The sequence below is a fragment of the Pelobates fuscus genome, chromosome 3 (assembly GCF_036172605.1).
Source record: "Pelobates fuscus isolate aPelFus1 chromosome 3, aPelFus1.pri, whole genome shotgun sequence".
NCBI classification, from domain to species: Eukaryota; Metazoa; Chordata; class Amphibia; order Anura; family Pelobatidae; genus Pelobates; species Pelobates fuscus.
Window position 1 is genome coordinate 387,527,252 of NC_086319.1, and position 24,686 is coordinate 387,551,937.

Here is a 24,686-nt window from a genome sequence, read left to right on the forward strand (position 1 = left end):
CTGTGTGTATGTCAGTATGTCTGTATGTATCTGTGTATGTATATATATCTGTGTGTGTGAATGTATGTATATCAGTAGGTATGTGTATGTATACCATTATGTATCCATTATGTATGTATGTATTTATGTGTATGTATGTCTGTATGTCAGTTTGTTTGTATGTCTGTTTGTCAATATGTCTGTATGTCTGTATGTGTGTGTGTCGTATGTGAGTATGTATGTACGTCAGTGTGTTTGCGTGTATCTGTGTATGTGTCTGTGTGTATGTCTGTTTCAGTATTTGTGTCTGTTAGTATGTGTGTATCTTTCTGTGTGTGTGTCTGTGTGTGTATTCCTGTGGGCGGGATTTGGAGGCGGGGCTTGGAGGCGGGCACAAGGGGGCCCAGACCTTGAGCTGTGTTAGGGGCCCCACAATTTCTGATGGCGGCCCTGCCTGCAGTGCCAGGAAAAACGATTGTTTTCCTGGCACTGGAGAGTCCCTTTAATGCTGTGAAGCTCTGTTATACACTCAGACACACCAACAATATTTAGCTCCTAGAAAAGTGGGGCTATTAGGAGTGAAAGCAGGAACAGCTGGATTTACGCCAGAAGTACAGACTGACTTTTCTGGAGGGGGACACTTGGGAGGTATGCTCGGTGCTCAATGCAGTTAATAAATAGGGAAATGAAATCTGATACTGTATACGGCACAAAACCTGTCTTCCATACTCACTCACATGGTGAGAACTGTCAGGAATTCAAAGTGAATTGAAACTAAATTTCAAAATTTTTATCCACCAGGATTGGCTATTTTGGCCTTAAATTTAAAACGCATTTTGAAATCATGACAATTCTCATGTTAACCAATTATTCTTTTATTGTTTATATAGCGCCATCAGATTCCGTAGCGTTGTACAATGGGTGGACTAACAGACATGTAATTGTAACCAGACAATTGGACGTACAGGAACAGTTGTCTGGCTACAATGCCCTGCTCAATGAGCTTACATTCTAGAGGGAGTGGGGTATAGTGACACAAAGGGTAAAAGTAGGGGTACTAAGTAGGTTGTTAGAAAAGTATTCACTGAGGGCTTAGTAGGTAATTTTTTTGACAGTTGCAGGAGAGGAGTCATGGAGGGTGGGGGATAAAAACCAGTTTAATTGATAGGCTTTCTTAAAGAAGTGTTTTCAATGATTTTTTGAATGAGTGGAGACTTCGGTATTAGGGAGGATAGGTAGGTTGGGGCAGCATTATGTAGGCACTTGTAAGCCAGCACCAGAATTTTAAATTGAGCCCTATATCTAACTGGAAGCCAATGCAGGGTCTGACAGAGGGGGAGGCGTAGGAGGTGCGAGTAGACAGGAAAATGAGCCTTGCCGCCACATTCATTTTAGACTGCAGTGGTGCAATCTGGGAACACGTAAGACCACTGAGAAGGGTATTGCAGTAGTCAAGGCGAGAGAGAACAACAGCCTGGACCAGCACCTTAGCCGCATCCGGGGTTAAATAGGGGCGGATGCTTTTGAGATGGAAGCGACATCTTGATTAATCACAGCTGTATTAACCGAACACGGGGTGTACGTGTGTGTTTCTTCAATATTTGTTATATAAAGCATATGTGTATTAATGGCAGTTTTTAAAATATTTGTTTTAAATAACATTAATGTGATGAATTTAAACGATGAACTATTTGCTATGGATATGTGTTAAATAAGTAGCCTTCATTATTATTTATTATTCACTAACGTCTACATTTTAGCAAATTAAATACCAATTATACATACTTACAGGGTTGTTTGCTAAAGAGAGAAATCAAAGGGAATATTAGATTTAAAGTCACAGTAGCTGAATAGAAAGCACAAGTTACTTAGAGAATTTCTCTACTTTCGGCTATTTCGACCTTGAATTTAAAATTCCCCTTGAATTCTAACTTGAGTGAATAACCCCGTGAGTCCAAGATAGCCAAGCTGTAACTATAGCTGAAATTGAGAATTCTTCCAAATAAAAATATTTTAGCCTGATTTTCTCCAATCAGATTTAACTTGCTAAAGTTTGGAATTAAGTGGATAACTAAACTATGGTAGGGCTATTCACTTAATCATGAATTTTAAAGCAAATTTCAATATTTAAACAAAAAAAAATCTGAGATGGAAACATATGGGATTGGAGATTTTTTTCAATATTATTCCAATATGGCTATTTGGACTAAAAATGAATTATAATTCCCATGCCAGTTCCTGACAATTACAGGTTTAGGAATAAAACTTCCCATGTGACTCCACTTCTCTGATGTGCATGTTGGTGTTGTATATGTGAAATCTCATTTTTTCTAATTTATGGACTTTTTTTGCACAGTCTCCCTAAACATCAAACAAATGGTGAGGGGAGATTAGCAAAATTTAAGGCTAAAGTAACAAAGTTTTGAGTAAATATGTGATGGTAAATTTCTTTTAGATTTAAAGTCACAGTCTATTTTTTTGAAAACTAGTTTAAGATTCTCCACAATTTGCTGTTTAGTGAACATGCCCCATGCTGACTGTAGGAATGTGAGATTCCGTGCTGACTAGCCCTCACAGGTTTGAGCTGTAAATACCTTTCATCTGTAGTTTCTGTTGCTATCTGTAAAATGAAAATAAGTGAAAGTACAGATCATATAACTATAAATTACATTATGATGTTGTCATTAGAAAAACTCATCTATATCAGTTGATTGGCTTTATATAGCTGCTCTTCGAAGGGATTTTTTTTTCCTTTTTATACTAAAAAGTGAATTGTGGTGAGTTTACAAATGTCTGTCACATTTTTTTTATAAATTCTTTATTTTTGTGTGCTTAAGTGAACATAAGCATCCCACAGTGCCACAATAGCATATGCAAGATTGGTGACATGACAACGTTACACAGTTGTGACATTCAGGTTTTTGCACATTTTTAGATATAGAGTAAGTCATGCAATACATTCACGTCTAACGATTTGCACCGAGGTTAAAGAAAAACGCTTTAGGAATCACTTTTCTTATAGGGAAAGCAGCTTTTCGTCAGCAGATTCCTCTGTTAGTGTGAGTAAACTGGCTTAGCCTGTGTGGTAAGAAGGGGTAGACAGAGGAGTGACAAAGGACATGAAGAACATGGCTTGTACAGTAGTGTTTATACAATAGATATTGAGGCTATGTGCGCTTCATGACTTTGCTATATTCCTTAGCTAGGTGTGGTGTGGGTAGGTACTCTGTCTGCCAATGAACAAGTGCTGCTGGGACACATTGTTTGCTGTATTAACACGTTTGACTTGCCTTGGAACTGCACATGGTAATGAGGTTATAGGATACATGTTAATGAGGTTATACTATACATGTTAATGAGGCTTAAATAAAACAGAATGAAAATAGGCAAAGATCAGTAAACTGAAAAACGTAGGAGACCAGTGCAAACCATGTTCAGCTGCAGTAAAGAGTCCGCGGCAGACAAAAATTAGACTTGACCGCAGTGCAGTCAAAGGAAACATGTGTCCCAGTGGAACTTAACGTAGTTGTTGGACACTGTTAGCCATTTTATATCAGGCACTCAGCCAACTCCAGATTTTAAGGCCCGCAGCCTGGTGGCAGGAGTCCGCTTCAGCAGCCGGGGATGAGTCTTGTACCTGGTGGTGCTTGTGTGCTGTGGCCTCTCTGGTCTGGCTGTTGCAAGGAGCTGGTGTTTGCGAGGTGTGTACCTGGTGGCTGAGTATCTCTGCCCTTCAGGTCTGTTCCGACGGTGCTGGCTGTGCGGTTGGCGGATGATGCCGGCAGGTGTTTCGTCCATAGTGATTGCGGTATGTTGGGGTCCCCTTTTGCGATAGGCGGTCTGCAAGAGCTTCCCACCCGGCCCCACAACGCCTTTGTCTGGCTCTTGCGTGGCTGGTTCGTGCGTGGTGATTGCGCTGTATGCAGGTGACCTGTCTGTGTGTAGCATGAGAGAGTTCCCTCTGCTGCGCCATCTCAGTGCTCTCCGCGGTCAGGGTGCGACGTGACAGCGTTCAGGTGTATTAAATGCCCCCATTTGCAGTATCCATAAGCTTTACTGCTCTGCGGTAGGCAGGTGGGCTAATAGTGGGTGCTGTTCTCATTAGCTGTGTTGCATTCCTCCATTCTTTTGAGCAAGCTTCAGCACTGTCCCCCTGGCAGCTCATGCACATGGCGGCGGCCATCTTGTGGAGTTGCGCACGGGGGATGTTCCCCGCCGGAGCGGCTGATTGAGCCCAGGTTAGTGCGCTGGTCTGGATAGTGCCTCTGCAGACCGGGATTACTGTCAGTACCGGACCGGTTCCCATGTGATATCCGTGCTCACCCCAGTAGCTGGGGGTCTGTGTGGACGTCGGAGGGGTTGCTGGTCGCGGTTATCTTTCAATTTGCTCCGGTTTTTGGAACTCGGAGCGGGAGCTCAGACAGAACGTGTCTGATCCCGCCGGCGGTCGGGCCCCGCCCGTCTGTCACATTTTAATGCAACATATTTGAGATGAACAAAAAAACAAATACGAATTTTGGTCAAGATGTGTCAGGATCGGGACAGGGATCCAACACGCAGAGTACAAAGAGTGGAAAGGTACGTATACCGGGCCTTAGAATGGCCGGACTAACGTACCGAGAGTAAAGAATAGTCAGAGGCAAGCCGAGGTCGAGGGAACGAGAAGACAGATAAGCGAGAGACAAGCCGGGTCAAGGGATAACAGAGAAACAGGGTAGTACAACGAGCCGAGTCAAAACCAAAAGAGCAAACTAGAATACCAGAGCACTGAGTGACTAGACAAGCTAGAACCACGACAGGGCAATGAGCTGAAGTAAGGAGTAAGCTTAAATACCCTGGTTCTGGATGGAAATCACGCCTCTGAAAAGTACCGATTGGATATCGGACACTTGAGTGACAGATTGCTCGTGCTAGCGTCATGACGTCACGTATTGAGCGTCCTGCTAGAAAAGGACGTGGATTCCTCGCGGCCGGTGTTTAAGTGACTGGATGAACCGCGAGGAACGGAGGAGACAGCTCGCCTGGACGGATACACCACCAAGTCTCTACCTCCCTTAGAGGTAGAGGCCTCAGGTACCCTGACAGTACCCCCCCTCTCAGATACGCCCACCGGGCGGAATGAACCGGGGCGAGATGGGAAGCGAAGGTGAAATGCTCTGCGAAGGCGAGAAGCATGGACGTCCTCCTGAGGTACCCAACTCCTCTCCTCAGGACCATATCCCCTCCAGTTGACCAGATATTGCAATTTTCCCCTTGAAATTCTGGAGTCAATGATGGAGCTGACCTCGTACTCCTCCCGACCCTCCACCTGAACAGGACGAGGCGAGGAGACCTTAGAGGAGAATTTGTTGCAAATGAGGGGTTTCAACAAGGAGACATGAAAAGAGTTAGGAATGCGTAAGGCAGGTGGCAGAGCAAGGCGATACGCAACCGGATTGATACGAGTGAGAACCCTGTAAGGACCTATGTAACGAGGAGCAAATTTCATGGACGGAACTTTTAGGCGAATATTCTTAGTACTCAACCATACCCTATCCCCAGGAACAAAAACAGGAGCCGCTCTTCTATGTTTGTCAGCGTGTTTCTTGAACAGCGAGGAACTATGTAATAGAATTTGTCGAGTTTGATCCCATAATTTCTTCAGGTTGGCGACATGATCATCAACCGACGGTATCCCCTGAGAAGAGGAAACCGAAGGAAAAATCGAAGGATGAAAGCCATAGTTCATGAAGAAAGGGCTAGAGCGAGTTGAATCGCAAACAAGGTTATTGTGTGCGAACTCCGCCCAAGGAATCAGACCGACCCAATCGTCCTGGTGTTCGGAAACAAAGCAACGCAGATACTGTTCGATCTTTTGATTAGTACGTTCAGCAGCTCCGTTAGACTGAGGGTGATAGGCAGAGGAAAAGTTCAATTTGATGCCCATTTGAGAACAAAAGGATCTCCAGAAACGTGAGACAAATTGAGAACCTCTATCAGAAACAATCTCTGAAGGAATCCCATGTAAGCGAAAAACTTCTCTCGCAAAAATCTCCGCCAATTCAGGGGAAGTCGGAAGTTTAGGTAATGGCACGAAATGGGCCATCTTGGTAAATCTATCCACCACCGTGAGAATAACAGTCTGTCTTTTGGAAGCAGGCAAATCAACGATAAAGTCAATGGACAAACAGGACCAAGGTTTCTCAGGAATGTCCAAGGGGTGTAACAGGCCACATGGGGATGCATGAGATAGTTTAGTCTTGGCACAAGTCTCACAAGCTGCGACGAACTCCTCAATATCCTTACGAAGTGAAGGCCACCAGAAATCCTTGGATATCAGAGAGTACGTCTTGCGAATACCAGGATGACCAGCTATTTTACTTTCATGAAAACATTGTAAGAGCTCCAGTTGAAGTTCAGGAGGAACAAAGTTTCTTCCTTCAGGAGTGTTTCCGGGAGCTAGATGTTGTGACTTCAAGATCTGGTCAAGTAGCGGGGAATGAATTTTGAGACTGGTATTAGCAATAATATTGCATTTGGGTACAATGGAAGACAAAAGTGGTTCAACTGAAGCAGAGGGTTCATATTGGCGAGATAGCGCATCGGCTTTAGAATTCTTTGACCCAGGTCTGTAAGTCAGAACGTAATTGAAATGGGTAAGAAACAACGACCAACGAGCCTGCCTGGAGGACAGACGCTTGGCCTCTCCGATATAAGACAAGTTTTTGTGGTCTGTCAGGATGGTAACAGGATGTAATGTACCTTCCAATAAATGTCTCCATTCTTTCAAAGCCTTGATAACCGCTAGTAATTCTCTGTCACCAATGTCATACCTGCTTTCAGTACCGGTCAATTTTTTAGAGAAAAATCCACATGGATGTAATGGTTTATCAACACCCAACCTTTGAGATAGAACAGCACCTAAACCAGTCTCTGATGCGTCTACCTCGAGCAAAAATGGCAGAGAAGTGTCAGGGTGAACTAAAATTGGAGCGGAAGCGAAAAGCTCCTTGAGAGTCTTGAACGCAAGGAGAGCTTCAGTAGTCCAATTCTTAGTGTCAGCCCCCTGTTTGGTCATGTTAGTGATAGGTGCAATAATGGAAGAATAGCCCTTAATAAAGCGCCTATAATAATTGGAAAAACCAATAAATCTCTGTATGGCTTTAAGACCTGTGGGTAAAGGCCACTCTAGAATGGATTGGAGCTTATCCGGATCCATCTTAAATCCCTCCCCAGAGATCACATAGCCGAGAAAGGTTACCTGGGTTTGATCAAAGCTACATTTCTCCAACTTGCAGTACAAGCCATGCTGGAGAAGCTTGTGCAAAACCCTCCTGACTTGTTTGTGATGAATCTCAATGTCACTAGAATGAATGAGTATATCATCTAGGTATACAATGACGCACTCTTGCTGAAATTCCCTAAGAACCTCATTAATCAGATCTTGGAATACTGCTGGTGCATTGCATAACCCAAAAGGCATGACGGTATATTCATAGTGGCCATATCGAGTATTGAATGCCGTCATCCACTCATGTCCCTGCTGGATTCTCACCAAGTTATATGCCCCTCTGAGGTCTAACTTGGTGAAAATTGTAGAGCCCTTCAAACGATCGAAGAGTTCGGTGATCAAGGGAATCGGGTAGGCATTTTTAATGGTTATCTTATTCAGGCCTCGATAATCAATACAAGGCCTCAAAGAACCATCTTTCTTTTTAACAAAAAAAAATCCAGCCCCGGCAGGGGAGGAGGACCTCCTGATGAATCCCTTGTCTAAATTCTCGTGAATATATTCCTCTAGGACTGAGTTCTCCTTTATAGATAATGGGTATACATGACCTCTGGGAGGCATGGTACCAGGGAGTAGGTTAATTTTGCAATCAAAGGACCTGTGTGGGGGTAAGGTATCGGCTTTCTTTTTGTCAAATACTGCCTTTAAATCTAGATACTGAGGCGGAATTTGTGTCTCTGTAGGATTGTCAGAGGTATTCGATGTATTAGTTAATCCAAGAGGTAAGACCTTCCGCAAGCATTTTTCTTGACAATTCTCTCCCCATGAAACTATCTCCCCTGATTCCCAATTAATAATAGGGTTGTGTCTCCTCAGCCAGGAGTACCCCAGAACTATGGGAATAGACGGAGAAGAAATGAGCATCAAGGATATATCCTCTTTATGCAGGATGCCAACAGTCAAGTTAATCGGTATGGTCTCATGAAAAATAACAGGCTCAAGTAACGGTCTACCATCGATGGCCTCAACAGCCAGAGGTGTCTCTTTTAACTGGGATGGAATAGCATGCTTGGCAGCAAAACCCTGATCTATAAAGCTCTCAGCAGCTCCAGAATCGATTAGTGCCATAGTCTTAACTACTCCCTTCTCCCACTTTAAAGAAACGGGTAACACAAGCCTGAGCTCCTTGTAGTTGTGAATAGAGGACAAAGTAGAAACACCCAAGGCCTGTCCTCTAGAGGAACTTAGGTGCGAGCGTTTCCCGAACGATTGGGACAATTAAGGCGTAAATGACCCCTGACTCCACAATACATACATAAACCCTCCCTTCTCCTGTACTGTCTCTCCCTTTCAGTGAGATGAGTACTGCCTATCTGCATAGGTTCAGGAATACGTAAGTCTTCGAACTCAGAGATTTGAAAGGTAGGCGCTAGTTTAAAGGAGGGTCTACGGGTCCTATCTCGAGTGTTCTGCCTCTCTCTTAAGCGTTCATCAATACGAGATATAAAAGAAATTAAATCCTCCAAATTTTCAGGGAGTTCTCTAGTAGCGACCTCGTCAAGAATTACATCTGATAACCCATTCAGAAACACATCTATATAAGCCTGTTCGTTCCACTTAACTTCTGCCGCCAAGGATCTGAACTCTAGTGCATAATCCACAAGTGTTCGATTGTCCTGTTTAAGGCGCAACATTAATCTAGCTGCATTGACCTTTCTGCCAGGAGGGTCAAAAGTTCTTCTAAACGCAGCTACAAAGGCATTATAATTATAGACGATTGGATTATCATTCTCCCATAAAGGATTGGCCCATCTCAAAGCTTTTTCAATGAGCAGAGTAATAATAAATCCAACCTTTGCTCTATCTGTAGGATAAGAGCGGGGTTGTAGTTCGAAATGGATGCTAATCTGGTTTAGAAAGCCACGACACTTCTCCGGTGACCCGCCATAACGTACTGGTGGGGTAATACGGGAAGAAGCACCTACAGTGGCTACCTCTAGACCTGAGACTGCAGGAGAGATAGAAGGAGTACGTGTCTCCTCAGGTGGATTACTAGCACGAGACAAAAGTGCCTGTAGTGCCAAAGCCATCTGATCCATCCTATGTTCCATGGCGTCAAACCTGGGATCCGAAGAACCAAGCTGACTGTTTGTACCTGCAGGATCCATTGGCCCTGTCGTAATGTCAGGATCGGGACAGGGATCCAACACGCAGAGTACAAAGAGTGGAAAGGTACGTATACCGGGCCTTAGAATGGCCGGACTAACGTACCGAGAGTAAAGAATAGTCAGAGGCAAGCCGAGGTCGAGGGAACGAGAAGACAGATAAGCGAGAGACAAGCCGGGTCAAGGGATAACAGAGAAACAGGGTAGTACAACGAGCCGAGTCAAAACCAAAAGAGCAAACTAGAATACCAGAGCACTGAGTGACTAGACAAGCTAGAACCACGACAGGGCAATGAGCTGAAGTAAGGAGTAAGCTTAAATACCCTGGTTCTGGATGGAAATCACGCCTCTGAAAAGTACCGATTGGATATCGGACACTTGAGTGACAGATTGCTCGTGCTAGCGTCATGACGTCACGTATTGAGCGTCCTGCTAGAAAAGGACGTGGATTCCTCGCGGCCGGTGTTTAAGTGACTGGATGAACCGCGAGGAACGGAGGAGACAGCTCGCCTGGACGGATACACCACCAAGTCTCTACCTCCCTTAGAGGTAGAGGCCTCAGGTACCCTGACAAGATGGAGAGGATATCTTTAAACTCTATGATTTCAGCCTAAATTTTGCAAATTTTTTTTTTTTTATTATTATACTTGATATAAACCGCCAACACATTCTACAGCGCTGTCCATGGATACAACTGTTGCAAGTAAGAAGAAAAAGGTACAATACATCCAAGAGACAAAACAATAAATGCAGTATTTGAGGGCCCTAATTCCGTGGTAACTTAGAAACTAGACGGATAGGAGGGGTGAGAACGGGCGGTGGATGGTTCACCACAACCCACCCAAGGTTATCCAGTAAAATGTGAATTGCCAGAATTTCAAAGTGAATTTTAATATTTTAGACCAAAGTGGTTTACTGGAAACACAGCCATTTTGAAAATGTTTGCTTTTCTGGTAATTGTGGTGAATGTCCTTTTTATTAGTTATTGAAGAAACCCCAATATAAACAAGTTGATTTCACTGATAATCGCCTATTGCCATTGCAGAATTGCATATAAAGGCAGCAGAGCCTTCTTCGAGGGATAATGCAAGCATCCACTTAATATGCAATAAATAAAGAGATTTTAAAATAAATAGAAATAACAAAATAACGCAAAGTAAAATAAAAAGCAAACTAACTTTGGCCCTGTCAGGCATCTAGGAATGTTTGTGCTTACACTCTTTTTCTTACAGTATGTCGTGTTTGGAAACGAGTGATATACCCCAGACATTTTAGTTTAGTTTAATTGTTTAAATATGGTTATTTAAAGCAGACCAGTCATCATACATCAGAGCTTGTTTAAATGACTGGGCTGGAGTAGCTTATGCGAGCAGTGTTCATTTTGTCGACTAACAATTGTAGTCAGATTTTAGTCGACTAAAACAATTCAGATCAATAAAATACAGCTAAAACCAATATGGATTTTTAGTAAAAAGACTGACCATAACTAAATTGAAATTTGCAGCCAAAACTGGCACTGGCGGTAAAACACATAGGGGAGGGAAGAGAGGAAATGAGACACATGGTTGGACTAGGGCAATGATGGCGAACCTTGCCAACTTTTTTTTCCTCAAAGTGCCAGCACGGCACTTAAACCTGAATACTGAGGTTTAAGTTTAGAAAAAACAACTCGTACAGTTGTCTGAACTAATTAACATATTTTGTTTTTAAAAAAAGAACACAACAGAGAGTTCAATGATACAAATTTTAAATAATGATATAAATAGATAAAATGAAGCTTATATTTATTAGTATCTCCAACAAATGCAATGCATACACACCGACTGCTGAACACATTCACACACCGACTGCTTAATACATACACACACGACACACACACACACACTGCTAAACACATACCGTCCGCTAAATACACACACACACACACACACTGCTGAGAACACTGCTGAATACACACACAGTCAGCTGAATACACACACACGCATTGAGGGGTGCAGTGTATGTGTTTGTGTGTAAGGGTGTGGAATGCAGTGTGTGAGTATGTAGGACAGGTCCTGCAGCTCTCCTGTCCTCCCGCGCTGCTGTGTGGCGCGTTGCCATGGTTACATGCAGCAATGCTCCACACAGATCGCGGGAGGACAGGAGAGCTGCTTCCTCGATCCCTCCCCTCTGCTTCCGGTCCTCCGACAAGAAAGCAGGGTAGGCGCCTGCCGTTTTGGGCAGGCAGGTTCCTGCTCTGCATTGATGGTGAACCTATGGCCGCATGCCCACAGAGAGGGCCCGGCATGCCACCTGTGGCACGCGTGCCATAGGTTCGCCATCACTGGACTAGGGGGATGAGACAAATGGAGGGGCTGGAGGACGAATTGAGACACATGGGCGGCTGTGGAAATGAGACACGTGGCAGAGATTATATGCATGGAGGGGCTGGGGGACACATGAAGCGAAAGAGATAAGGTGCTTGGGGAAGGATACACACAAATGGGGCTATGGGTAGAAAGAGACACACAGAGGGGCTAAGGTGGAGGCAAAGAGCCACCAAGGGCCTGGGAAAGGGCCAAAAGAGACAGACAATGGCTTGGGGGGGAGATGCACAGAGGGACTGTGGGAGTGACAAAAGAGACAGACCGGAGCTTGGTAGAGAGACTTCCAGAGGGGCTAGGAGTTAAATCACTTTGTTTATGCAGCCCTAGTCACACCTCCCTGCATGTAACTTACACAGCCTTCCTAAACACTTCCTGCAAAGAGTCATTTAATGTTTACACTTCCTTTATTGCAAATTCTGTTTAATTTAGAATCTCTTACCTCCTGCCTAAAAGCTTGCTAGACCCTGAAGAAGCCCCTGTGTATGATTAAAATTCAATTTACAGAACAGGAGATAAAGACTTTTAAAATAAGTTATATCTGATTGAAAATGAAACCATTTTGTTTCTATGCAGGCTGTGTGAGTCACACAGGTGTGGCTAGGGCTGCATAAACAGAAACAAAAGTGATTTAACTCCTAAATGGCAGAGAATTGAGCAGTGAGACTGCTGGAGCATTATCTATACACCAAAACTGCTTCATTAAACTAACGCTGTTTTGGTGACTATAGTGTCCCTTTAAGGATAAGAACTAGACATTTTGGGACTGGAGACTGATAAACTGCTGCTTGAGAATATTTTAGCCCAAATCAAAATCCAGAAATGAACTTGCATTTTCCATGAAATGCTGATTTAAAAAAAAAACCAAACAAACCCTCTTTTAAACAAGGACTTGAAGCTCTCCTTGCATTATGTTTAAAGGGATACTGTCACTTATTTAGAATTTACATAAAACACTGAAAATGTGTGGTTACATCTTGTTTTTGAGATGTGTGGGACAGTAGTCACCATCACTGGGAGCAGAAGGACACTTTACAAAGGTTCCTAAATTGCTCCTATGTCTAAGTCACCCTGTGCCCATTATAGGTGCAGGGTGTTTATAATGTATTTATTTATATATTAACTGTTTTGTGTGTGCTTTCCTGTCCTGCAGATACTTGTTACCAACAAAGTGGATTTGGCTATGGAGCCTGTATAGCGCCCTCTGTTGGTAGCAACAGCTATATGCACTACCTGAATAGAAAGGCTAGTTAATTTGCATATTCAGGTAGATTTGCATATTGTTAATTCTGCATGCAGGAGATATGTTTTGTGTTAAATATTGTCTTCCCCACCACTTTATAAATATGTTAGATTTGATATTTGTTATTATTATAATTCCCTGTATGTTTCTTGACATGCTTGGGTTATATGTATTTTATTACGTTTGTCACAGCAAGCTTGATGTAATAAGTATATGGGCTAGTCCCAATTTTTTCACACCTCCCTGTCAGGATCCTATCCTGACGACAGAAAATGTTTGTTTCTTTTATTTAAATTTCTTGAAATTTTTTTCCAATTTTCTCCACTAGTGGCCTCCTTAGCCACTAGTCTGAACAAACTTTCTATCACCTGCCTCTCATATCAGTTCAACCTGCTATAAGAGGCCACACAATTTGCCTTGACATTGAATGTAGTTGTGTTCTGATCCTGGCAAGACTACAGAATCCTGTTATATCCTGGAAGTATTTCTTTCAATCTGCTACTTTCCAAGCCTACATATTACTAATACATTTGGAGAAAACCTGCTTAGTAACCATACATTTGGACAAAATCTACTTGGTGAAAACCTAATTCTTAACTATACACTTGGAGGTGACCTAACCTGCAAATGCTAATTGTATCCTACATTATTGGACTTGAATTCAATATTGAATTGTCACCGATTCCAAACAGCCTTAAAGATTATAATTATCCTAAAGGACTCTAACTCCTACATCCAATACTTATAATCTCATAGGTTCTGTTTCTACCTTCTACCTGTTTACTCCCATATAGGGCTTATTATCTAAATTTCTTAGTACACAATATTTACCTTTTTAACTACATTAACTCTTCTATTTTTCCCTTTTCTATATTTTCTCTTCCTAAAAATCCTGCTTTTATTATTTTCAAGACAAATCCTGTCTAAGATAAAAAATAAAGATCCTGAAATTAACCTTTGTTTCAGTCTCATCTCTGACCTGATCAGAAGCATGACCCTCACAAATACACAAATACAAATGGGCATACGTAAACCCCTCCCAACTCTGTGTCACAAGAATATATTAAAAATGTTTTGTCATGGCTAAGCAATTATCACTACTTGCAACAAGGCTTGTCAATTTGAATTTGTATAGTCAGATTAAAGGAGTACTCCAGTACCCATAACATCTAAATGAAGTTGTTATAGTTCCAGGAATCCCTACCATTTGAGAACGGTCTAACCCCAAAGCCTGCCTCCAGCACTGCATCTGCCATTCCTTTAGGCGGCACCCGGCTCCTAAAATTGAGTTTCAGGAATTGCAGAGTTTTGCCGAGAAAGGGCGCCAATGATTGGTTACAGCGGTCAGCCGACACTCTAAGCCGAATCAGTAGCCCCCCATTCATATAAAAATAAAAAAAAACACCAAAAAAAGTACATGGTTTTGTTGGACAATACTTTAGCACCAAAAGACAAGGTTTGGGTCAAGTTGGTGCACTGTGCCTTGATATCAGACAACCATGGTTTCAGGTAATCCAACACCCTGATATAAATGGCATTAATTAGGAGAAGGGGTTATTTTGTTATTGCGACATTTTCCTATATATCATTTTAGTCGTAATCCAGAATTTCAAGATTAGCTGGTAAAAACATTTCAAAATAGCATTATGAATCTAGATGGGGAAAAAAAGTTTTCAAATCTCAATACAACTCTAGATTACTCCCTACATGATTTTATTCACATGTTGAGTATTTTAAGAAGTTATGGAAAACTTTTTCAACATGTTATATTCATTTAAAAAACCCCAAAAAACAACTAGATGAATGTGGAGAAGAGATGGGGAGCTAATTTGAACTATTTAATTATTGCTGCGGGATAAAGACACCCACACGTTAAACACTAGAAACATTGAAATGGTAAAATCACCCAGTGCAGTTACCATGATTTCATCTGGGCTATAAATCCCTTAAAACACATTTTGACTAACTTGCTGCCAACATTAATTTTGGGGGATATCTCACCTTTTGTGCATTTTTCCTCAAAAAGCAATTTATACAAATAGGACAAATCCTCTTTCACACAGATGTTACTGTCCCTTTAAAACATGTATGGGTCTTTGTACCTAGAGTTGTAACTGCTTGTAATGCTAGTTCTAAATAAATTCTGTGATACTATGCAGCTGGAAAAATATCCCTTGTAAATGGCACAGTGGGATAAACCAGAGAACAAAAGAGGGAAAGGGGATGCTTTCCTATGGGGAAAATCTGACGCTGGAGGTCCTCATGCAGAGCGTGAGGACATCCAGTGTCAGAAAACGGATCAAATGTCCGTTTCAAATGCGGAAATTCCCTCTAGTGACTGTCTGAAAGAAAGCCACTAGATGAGGAGTTAACCCTCAAAGGTAATTCTTGCAGTTTATAAAAACAGCACTAATTACCACTGCAGGGTCAAGGGTGATGGGAGTTGGCACCCAGACCATTTCAATGAGCTGAAGTGATCTTGGTGCCTACAGTGTCCCTTTAATGAATAAGGATATTGAGGAACAAGTTGTGCACCCTCCTACCCTCTAATATCCTGATTGGGTTTATTTACTAAACTAAGATTTGGGGAGAACTGACAGAGTTCAAGATTTAAGAACAAAATAGTAAATCGGAAACCTTATTAACTCGGCTATAATGACAACTTGCCTATCCAGCCTATCGTTTCCAGTTCTGTTTGCATCCTAGTTCACAGTTTGGAGAGATGGACTTGTTACTTTATGGACTGTGTTTGAAATCAGGCCATAAACAAGAGAATGGAATTTGCCAAGAGCAGATTCCGCAGATAATTTCTAATTTATTACGGTATCCATACCCAGCTCGGGGGAAAAAAGGGCACTTTTATTCTTTAAAATTAATTTTCAAGAATTAACAAGAGAACTGAATGTGTTAGAACAAAACAGTAACATTTGATAAATTCTTCAATTACCCATTTTTTTTCAAGCGTTACATTAGTCAAACATTGAATATTGGTGTGGTGTGGTCACTGTCCGGGAACTTGTAGGATATTTTAAGTGGCTTAATGTCTTGCTTATAATCATTTATGTAATTGAAACTGTAATTAAGAAAGCATCTGCAAATATTTTATTTAGTCCAACTCCTTTCAATACATTTTCTAAATTTATTGGCACAAAGAACAATGTTTACTTTTTGTATTATTCTGTGTTTATTATATTGGGTTGCTTTTTAATTTTTCTTTCTCAATTGTACAGCTCTGTGGAATATGTTGGCGCTTTATAAGTGCCGGTAATAATAATAATCATAATAATAAGTTCACAGTATTTATAATTTAATGTTAAATGGTCTCCTTTATTTTACATGTTTGTGATGTTTGAAAAAAAAAAAAAAATTAAATATAGAAACACGTTTATTCTGGAGTTACGTGCCTTCATTATGAATTTCTGTCAGTTATTCTCTCGTCAACCTCAAATATTCCGAGTACGTCCATAAGAGGGACACCATAACGTGGACACAAAATAAGGACTGTCTCTCCGATAAAAGGGCACTTGGGCGGTATGCATTCTAGATCAGCTTAACAATCTGTCATAACCGAACTGCCTGAGTGTGCTGATCCCAAGTCTAGCATGCGCTAAGCATTGAGTATATTAGAAAAAAAACTACAGTCTGCTACTTTTATTTTTAGCTATTTGATCTCGGAGGCGGGCTTTGCCCTTCGGCTGTGTGTAGTTAAATAAATGATGCAGTCAAACCTCCGTATTTAGCACTCGAAAAGTATTCACAGATAATGTGAACCCAACATTGGAAGTGACCAGGCAGGTTTTATAGGGAGCGACTGGAGACGTGGTTAAGAGGTGGGGCATTGCTGGGATTTTTTTTTGTCTTTTAATTATTATTTATCTAATTAAGCAAGTTGTTTAGGCAAGATCAGAATATTTTACTGTATTAAAAACAAACAAACTGCAGGCGTTTATTAGAGTTTAAACACGTTACTGGCAGGTATTCCTATAGAGTTCTAGAAGATCAGCATTAATAAAAGGGACCGAAACACTGACATTCCTTCATTTTATTTGTTTTTGTTTTTTTTATGCGTAAGTGCACACAGTTAAGACAATGTGAACCTTTATATAGCCGTCTGACGGAAGAAAATAACTCACTATAGATAGAAATAAATGTAGCTAATACCAACGCAGATATATTGGGGCCTGATGTCCTAATAATTCAGGGTTTTTCAAGTGTTCTTAAAGGAACACTAAAGGCACCATAACAACTTCATCAACATGAAGTTGTTATGGTGCAAGTAAGTTCTTGGTATTGGCTTACTTTTAAGGGTTCATAAATGCCAAAGTCATGACCCCAAAGTCTCCTCTCCAGGGCTAACTGCTTTGACCCCTCCAACCTGCGCTTGCTTAACCCCTTAAGGACCAAACTTCTGGAATAAAAGGGAATCATGACGTGTCACACACGTCATGTGTCCTTAAGGGGTTAAAAGCTTGAAAATGGAAGCCTAGGACTGCCAGAACGACTTCAGAGAAATATGTTTCTCCAGCCATTTTATGAAAGGGGAGCCACTGATTGACTGAGTGCATCAGCTGACCAGCCTAAACTAAATTAGCAGCACCCCTGTCTGCGACAGTCCTAGGCTTCATATTTCAATGAATGGGGGTGGGGGAAGTGGGCGCAGCACTCTGGTTTTGGGAGGAGACTTTGGGATTAAACCATTCGTGAACGGTTTAACTCCTAAAGGTAAGCCAACATCAGGGACCTCCTGTCATGGTAACTTCATTTTGATGAAGTTTTTATGGTGCCTGGCAGGTCCCTTTAAATGAATATCAAAGTGTGAATTGTCAAGAAATTAATTTCACATTTTAGGACAATATAGCTAAACTGAAAAAATTCTCTCGGTCAGCTAATTTTGTATAATTTGGCTATTTTGTTCTAGACTTTAAAATTCCATTTTGGTTCACAGTAAATTCCCAGCAATGCTCAGTTTAGTGAACAACCCTGTTTGACCGAAGTAGATTTTACTATACATTAATAAAATTAATTAGAATGTAGATTAACGGAACATTCTCATGTTAGTAGTACAAACATATACTTCTAACTCTAGAATGGGTTCCTAATTATTTAGATTTAGAAATAGAAAAGTAATTATATTTAATTAACTTTAGCCCCCTGGTATTGCCCTGACTGCCACTCTCCGTGCCAATTCGCTCTCTGTGCCAATTCGCTTGGTGCATCACAATAGGGAAAGTTTAGCATTTTCATGCAACACGTAAAGTCACCAAACGTTGGTCTTGCAAAGATTGCTGGACTGCACCAGGAAGGGCCTCTAGTGGCAGGCTGTGTGACAACGCTAGAGGTGGATCATAGGAACCAATGTAAACACTGCATTTCTCAGAAAATACAGTGTTTGCTGAGCTTGCAGGGAAGGATCTAGACACCTGAATCGCGTTCTGACGCTTAGAAAGTAACTTGAACAAGAAATTTACATTGAAATGTCTAATTTTCCAGTAGATTCTGCAAAGCTTGAACAATACTATATTTTTTAAAGGTTATATATTTAAAACTTATATAAATGATAAAAAGTTAATAATTTACATTCAGCACATTGCTGAAATTTAAAACAAATATTTAACATTTTGCAGTTATTACGGGCATGCTTTATTAAACAAATATTTAGCAGTGTTTGGTTAATACAGGTGTGCTAAGACTGGGATATTCACTAAAGTGAGGATTGTCAGTAATGGTAAGTGAATTTCAGATCTAAGGCCAAAATGGCTGAACTGATAAAAATCCCAAAATTCCCCATGTCAGGTATGCTTCTAGTTCAGATACTTTGCGTTTAAAGGAACACTCTGTGCTCAAACACAAAAATCAATCAAAATCACTGAATTTATATATATATATATATACCTCCAATAAAAACATCTAAAAACCAGTTGTAAGAGCTGTAGATCTCTTGCAGCCTTTGTACGCCCTCCCCTTCTAACCCCGCCCAGACTTTCTGTGTCTGTCCAATCACAGTCTTTCCAATGCAGCTCAATGAGAAGTCTTTGCAAGGCAGGTGCCTGCTTCTTGAGTTTAGCTCCACTGTGCTAAAAAAAAACAACAGGATGTAACCGGATCGGTTGTCTGATTGATAGCCAGTTGGGTGTATCAAGGTTAAAAGGACACTCCAGGCACCCAGACAACTTCTGCTCATTGGAGTGGTCTGGGTGCCAACTCCCACTACTCTTAACCCTGCAAGTGTAATTATTGCAGTTTTTTATAAACTGCAATAATTACCTTGCAGGGTTAACTCCACCTCTAGTGGCTGTCTATTAGACAGCCACTAGAGGGAACTTCCTGGTTTTTTAGCACAGGAAACCTGTGCTAGAGCGTCGCTGGACATCCTCACGCTGTGTGAGGACCTCCAGCGTCGCTCAAAACCCCATAGGAAAGCATTGAAATGATTTTTCAATGCTTTCCTATGGGGAGACGTAATGCGCATGCGCGGCATTAGGGCCCCTCGGCTGGATAGGAGGAGCGTTGCGGAGGCGGAGACAGCGCGAGGGACATCACCGCTGCCTCAGGTAAGTGACTGAAGGGGTTTTCACCCCTTCAGTAACCGGGGATTGGGGGGTGGGAGGGAGAGGGAACCTGCAGTGCCAGGAAAACGGATCGTTTTCCTGGCACTGGAGTTTCCCTTTAATTTATAAAAGTGCCAATTTCTACTTTTTGTACAAAGGGGGAATAAAAAAAAGAACAAACTTTTCCCAAATAAAGCACTTCAACTAGCTAGCTTTTAGGAAACTGGAGTGTCCGTTTAATTTTCAATCCCCAACACTTCTCAGTTGATTAAATAACCCTATTATGAAAAAGACTCAATGCATGCAGTAATTTTATATGTTAATTTGTCTCTTTTTACAGCCCTTTACACCCATTCCCCCCATGCCAAACTAGAGTTATCCCAAGCTTGCCAAGACTGCTGCTGCTTTGGGCCAAGCTCATAAATAGAAAAAAGGAGGGAGGAGAGGGGTCATAGAGACTTGTCCCAAAAATCAGGGCTTAACCCAAGGTATTTATGAAAAGTTTTGATCGCATTAAAGAGTATCTGAATGGAGAGTCCAAAATGTGTTTTTTTTTTGCTTCCTCTTAATGAGTGTAAATGCTAAATTACCCAGTGTAAAAATAAAAGTGAAAAAGAAAATCGGCCTCCTCACCCCTAATTTAATCATATATATATCCTCATAGGGATTTTATCTCAACTGCTGGAATGAATAGACACGGTTTCCACTTATTATGGATTAGATAAAACATTAGCCAAGTCTACTTAGATATTGTGACAAGAGATTCCACCTTGTAAGGGACTGACGTATACAGAAACAAAGTAACAATTAAGGTACTCAGGAGTATGGAGCCCCTAGAGGGAAATTAACTTGGTTAGATACTAAAGATAAATAAATGGTTGTCAATTGGAAGAAAATTTATATGTAGGTTCAAATTATAGGGTTGAGAAAAGGAAAAAATATCCAGATCATTGGGATCATACTTTTTCTAAACTCACTGTCATTGTCTGTCTCTCCTTGCTGCAAATATTATTATTGTTATTATTATTGTTATTTATATAGTGCCATCAAATTCCACACTGCTTTGCTATCATAAAATGAGGATAATTGACAACAAGTAATTGATATACAAAATAAATAAATGGACACTGTAGGCACCCTGATCACCTCATCTTAACTCCCAACATGTCAAGTCTGTAGATAGAAATAGGTGGGCGAAATATTTGTGTGGGCATCACCAGCGATGTGAGATGTCACTAGTGACGCCCACCATGGGCAGGTTTGCTCTGGTGATGGCGGTTTCGTCCAAAAAGTGGGCGGCCCAACCCAAAAAAGGGGCAAGCCTGCCACATGACAAGCAGGACCATGCAGGGAGAACTTCTGAAGCGCTCCCATCATGGTTCTAGTGCTCGTTGCACAGCATGAGTGTGTCTAATGATGAGCTCATCACTTCCTGGACAACAGGGAACTAAAGCGGGACGGCATCTCAAAATCATAAATGCCTCTCTGAAAGTTGGACAGTTGAGGAGCATGATGTTATTTAAGTGATCTGGGTGCAATTCCCCTGTCCCCTTAAAGCGTGAGTATGTCCAGCATCTAAATCCAAGTGAATCAATGCTTTTTTTTGAGCTGAAAAGGCCTAACGCTCGTGCAGCACTGGCCACGCATGCACGTTTGTTGTATACAAGAGGTATACAACATTACCCTCTTGTTACAAATATATTCGAGGCCAATACAAACCATTGTGTGGAAATCTATTCACAAACCGGACTTTACATAGGACACGAGGTCATGCGTTTAGACTAGAAGAAAGAAGATTTCGTCTAAGGCAAAGGAAAGTTTTTTTTACAGTAAGAACAATAAGGATGTGGAATTCTCTGCCTAAATAAGTGGTTTTTATCAGAGTCCATACAGATGTTCAAACAGCTACTAGATGCATACTTGCAAAAACAGAATATTCAAGGATATAATCTTTCAATGTAGGGTAATAACTGCTTGATCCAAGGATAAATCTGACTGCCATTCTGGGGTCAAGAAGGAATTTTTTTCCTAGCTGGTTGCAAAATTGGAAGTGCTTCAAACTGGGTTTTTTTTGCCTTCTTTTGGATCAACAGCAAAAAACATATGTGAGGAAGGCTGAACTTGATGGATGTGAGTCTCTTTTCAGCTATGTAACTATGTAACTATGTAACGTTCAGTCTCCCCCTTCCCCCCGCGTTGACGTTGGAAGAGGCAGACAGGGAGCCAGCCCCAAGGGACCACGATACTGGAATAAGCTTAGTTAAAAAAGGTTTATTGAGCCCTTTGATTGCCGCGGTGAGGAAGAGACTGTGTAAGCAATATAGTTCTGTAATTCTAACACAATAGTGTTCCTTTAACAGAGACATGACAATAAAGGATTTTCCCAATGCAGCTTAAAATCTATGAGGAAGGAAGGTCAATGACAGCATGTCAGGGGGGAAGAGGAACTAATGTTTAAGATGCCTGTGTCGAAATAAGCTAGTCAGTGTGGTGGCTGAAATGATGTAGAGATAACCCTGGTGCAAGACAGTTTTCAGAACCCTCTCTAGCAAGATACTGTTCATAACAATTGTTCGGGGTTATTCATCAAACTATACATTTTTGGAAAATAACAAATGAATTTCTATTTTTAGGCCAAAGTAGCCGAGTTGGAAAAAGTAGCTAACATGAGAAGTTTACTAGCTCGACATTTTTGGCCTGATCAAAAACGTAATCAATGGCATTAAACATTCATAGCATCACAGTAAGAAATGGTTTAAAACTGCCTGGGTGCACAAACGCAAATATTGGGCTCACAACCTGCACAATAATATTAGTGTTATTATTATTATTATCAGCATTTATTATGCGCCAACATATTCCGCAGCGCTGTACAATTGGGGGGGAAAAACCAAAACAAAAAAGCAGTAGAATACACACAGACCTATACAAAAGGAAGAGAGAGCCTGGTCCGTGAGCTGAGATCTAGCCAATATTTATGAAACCTGCACCTGTCATGATACATAAGGCTTGGTGTTACTATATACTATAACCTGTACGTTGCGCTAGCCAAACTGATCTCACATATATAGATCCAATCATATATATATATATATATATATATATATATATATATATATATATATATATATTTTTGTTATTGACGTTCTGTACTGTAAGCTATACAACTGGCAGAATTCACAGTCACGTCGAGAATTTTGGGGTGTTGTGCGTATAACTTGGGGACGGAGGAGGGCACGCATTCATTTTGTAGACACCATATCGAATGTGGAGAGGAAAACACATTGCCATATGTAGATTAAACATATAGAAAGTGAATTTAGGATACACATATTTTAGGGGTAACAGGTTCTGAAAACCAGGAGTAAAACTGACCATTTAACCCCTTAAGGACCAAACTGCTGGAATAAAAGGGAATCATGACATGTCACACATGTCATGTGTCCTTAAGGGGTTAAAACAATAATAATCTTTTTTGCCTTTTTTTTACGAAGTACTGGAATTATTAATAACGTGGGTATGTATAGAGATCCAAGCAATGTGTAAACATAGTGACAATATTACACACAGAATATTCACAACAATCTATGAAAGGGTTAATAATATGAAGAGTGCGTCAGCACTTCCTGGTATGAGAACTCTTTTATTCTATCGTAACTTAGACTTAATATTCTAAATGGAAAATCTGTTATGATATGTTTAAAGGTTAAGTGGACTGTTATTATGTGAAATTAACCATTTAAGTGCCAATTTCCATTAAAGGCTATATTCATATAGAGACAGCCTCTGTAATACCGGGAAGATTGGTGTAGTAGTAGGAGTGTACCAGATTAATCGCTGACCATATTTTAGATCTACAATGTGGGCTCTTAAATGGGAACTGCTGCTGATTTCATTTATACAATGTTTACTTATCCCTATATTTAACAAAAATCAAATCAAATATAGAAATCCCCCTCCTCGTTAATCACTAGCTTGGGGTCTCCATCTTAGCTTCCCATCAATCACTGTCAATCAAAAAATAACTTACCTGGGGTAGATGATAACACGATTAAAAGAACCACGAACAGAAGTCCTTGTAACAATATCCCCATAGCAATCGTAGCTTGCTTTAGTATCCTTTTGTTAAAATTGTGTACATGTGTACACTCCTTCTTCAGTAGACATATTACATTTGCACTGTCTGTAGTTATTTCCTTGTATTTCCTTGTATGTGGTATCTGTTGTTGTCTCCTTTTCCTGGGTATACCGTGTATCTGTGACTGTATACAGTGTATCTGTGACTGTATACAGTGTATCTGTGTTTTTTTTCCTGTCTCTTTTGTCCCCAGGTGTACAGATTACCTGGTAGTGAATTTCTCCCCCCACTGTCTGTATCCTCTCTCTATGTATCTGTTCTAAGTCTGAGTTTGTACAGCTCCCGACTCTGCTTAGTAATTGTTAGATATTAGTTTCACTTTTGATTGGAGTTTCCAAGCATATGACTCACTTGGATTAACATGCATTGCCAACACAGTAAGGAAGTAGGAGGGGCTGGGATCTGAATTACAGATGACAAGAAGTGAAAAACCCCTTCGTTTGGACTGCACGACTGCATGTATGGACTGCAAGATAAATAGGCTATAAAGTTTCCCAATTACTGCAATCCCCAGTGGGAAAATCCCCATTTACTGCCCACATCTCTCAATTGTGCATTTCACAGCCTGTCTCTTGAGATCCCCAACCAAAATTTTTACGTTGGGCAAAAATAGGTTTTGACTATTATGCACAGTGTAGCCATATTAGCCAATACAACGCATGTGATTTACAACGTTTGGTTTACCCCTGCCAGTTACATCTGCTAGTGCCCCAACCAGTCCTTCAGGACATGTCATATCCGAGTACCAAAGGGCATTGCCACTCTAAGCTAGGTTGTCTAGTGGCAGGGAGCAGGGGAATCTTGTCGGACCTCTGTGGCAGCTGTGACTACCAGGGGGACCCATCATGGAGCAGGGAGAAGAGATCTCTGTTATATCCTATAAGAGAGAATGAAAGAGGAGATACAGTTCAGTATAATGGAAAGATATATATATTGAAAACTCGGATAGAGGGATAGACCGGAATTTATCAGATCCAGGGATTAAACGAAGGGAAACCTATACTACATGTACAAATAGATGAATTGTCGAGATGACTACA

The 24,686-nt window shown here is 41.0% G+C and overlaps 1 protein-coding gene across 1 annotated transcript in view; it reads right to left on the reverse strand.

Moving 5' to 3' along the window:
* The window catches only part of LOC134601486 (uncharacterized), a 46,129-nt gene extending 22,306 nt beyond the window's left edge, over positions 1-23,823 (reverse strand). The window contains exon 1 of the mRNA XM_063445986.1: positions 23,539-23,823. Within this exon, the coding sequence (XP_063302056.1) occupies positions 23,539-23,602 (64 nt within the window). The 5' untranslated portion in view covers positions 23,603-23,823. The remainder of the gene's footprint in view (positions 1-23,538) is intronic.
* Positions 23,824-24,686: the final 863 nt, after the last annotated feature.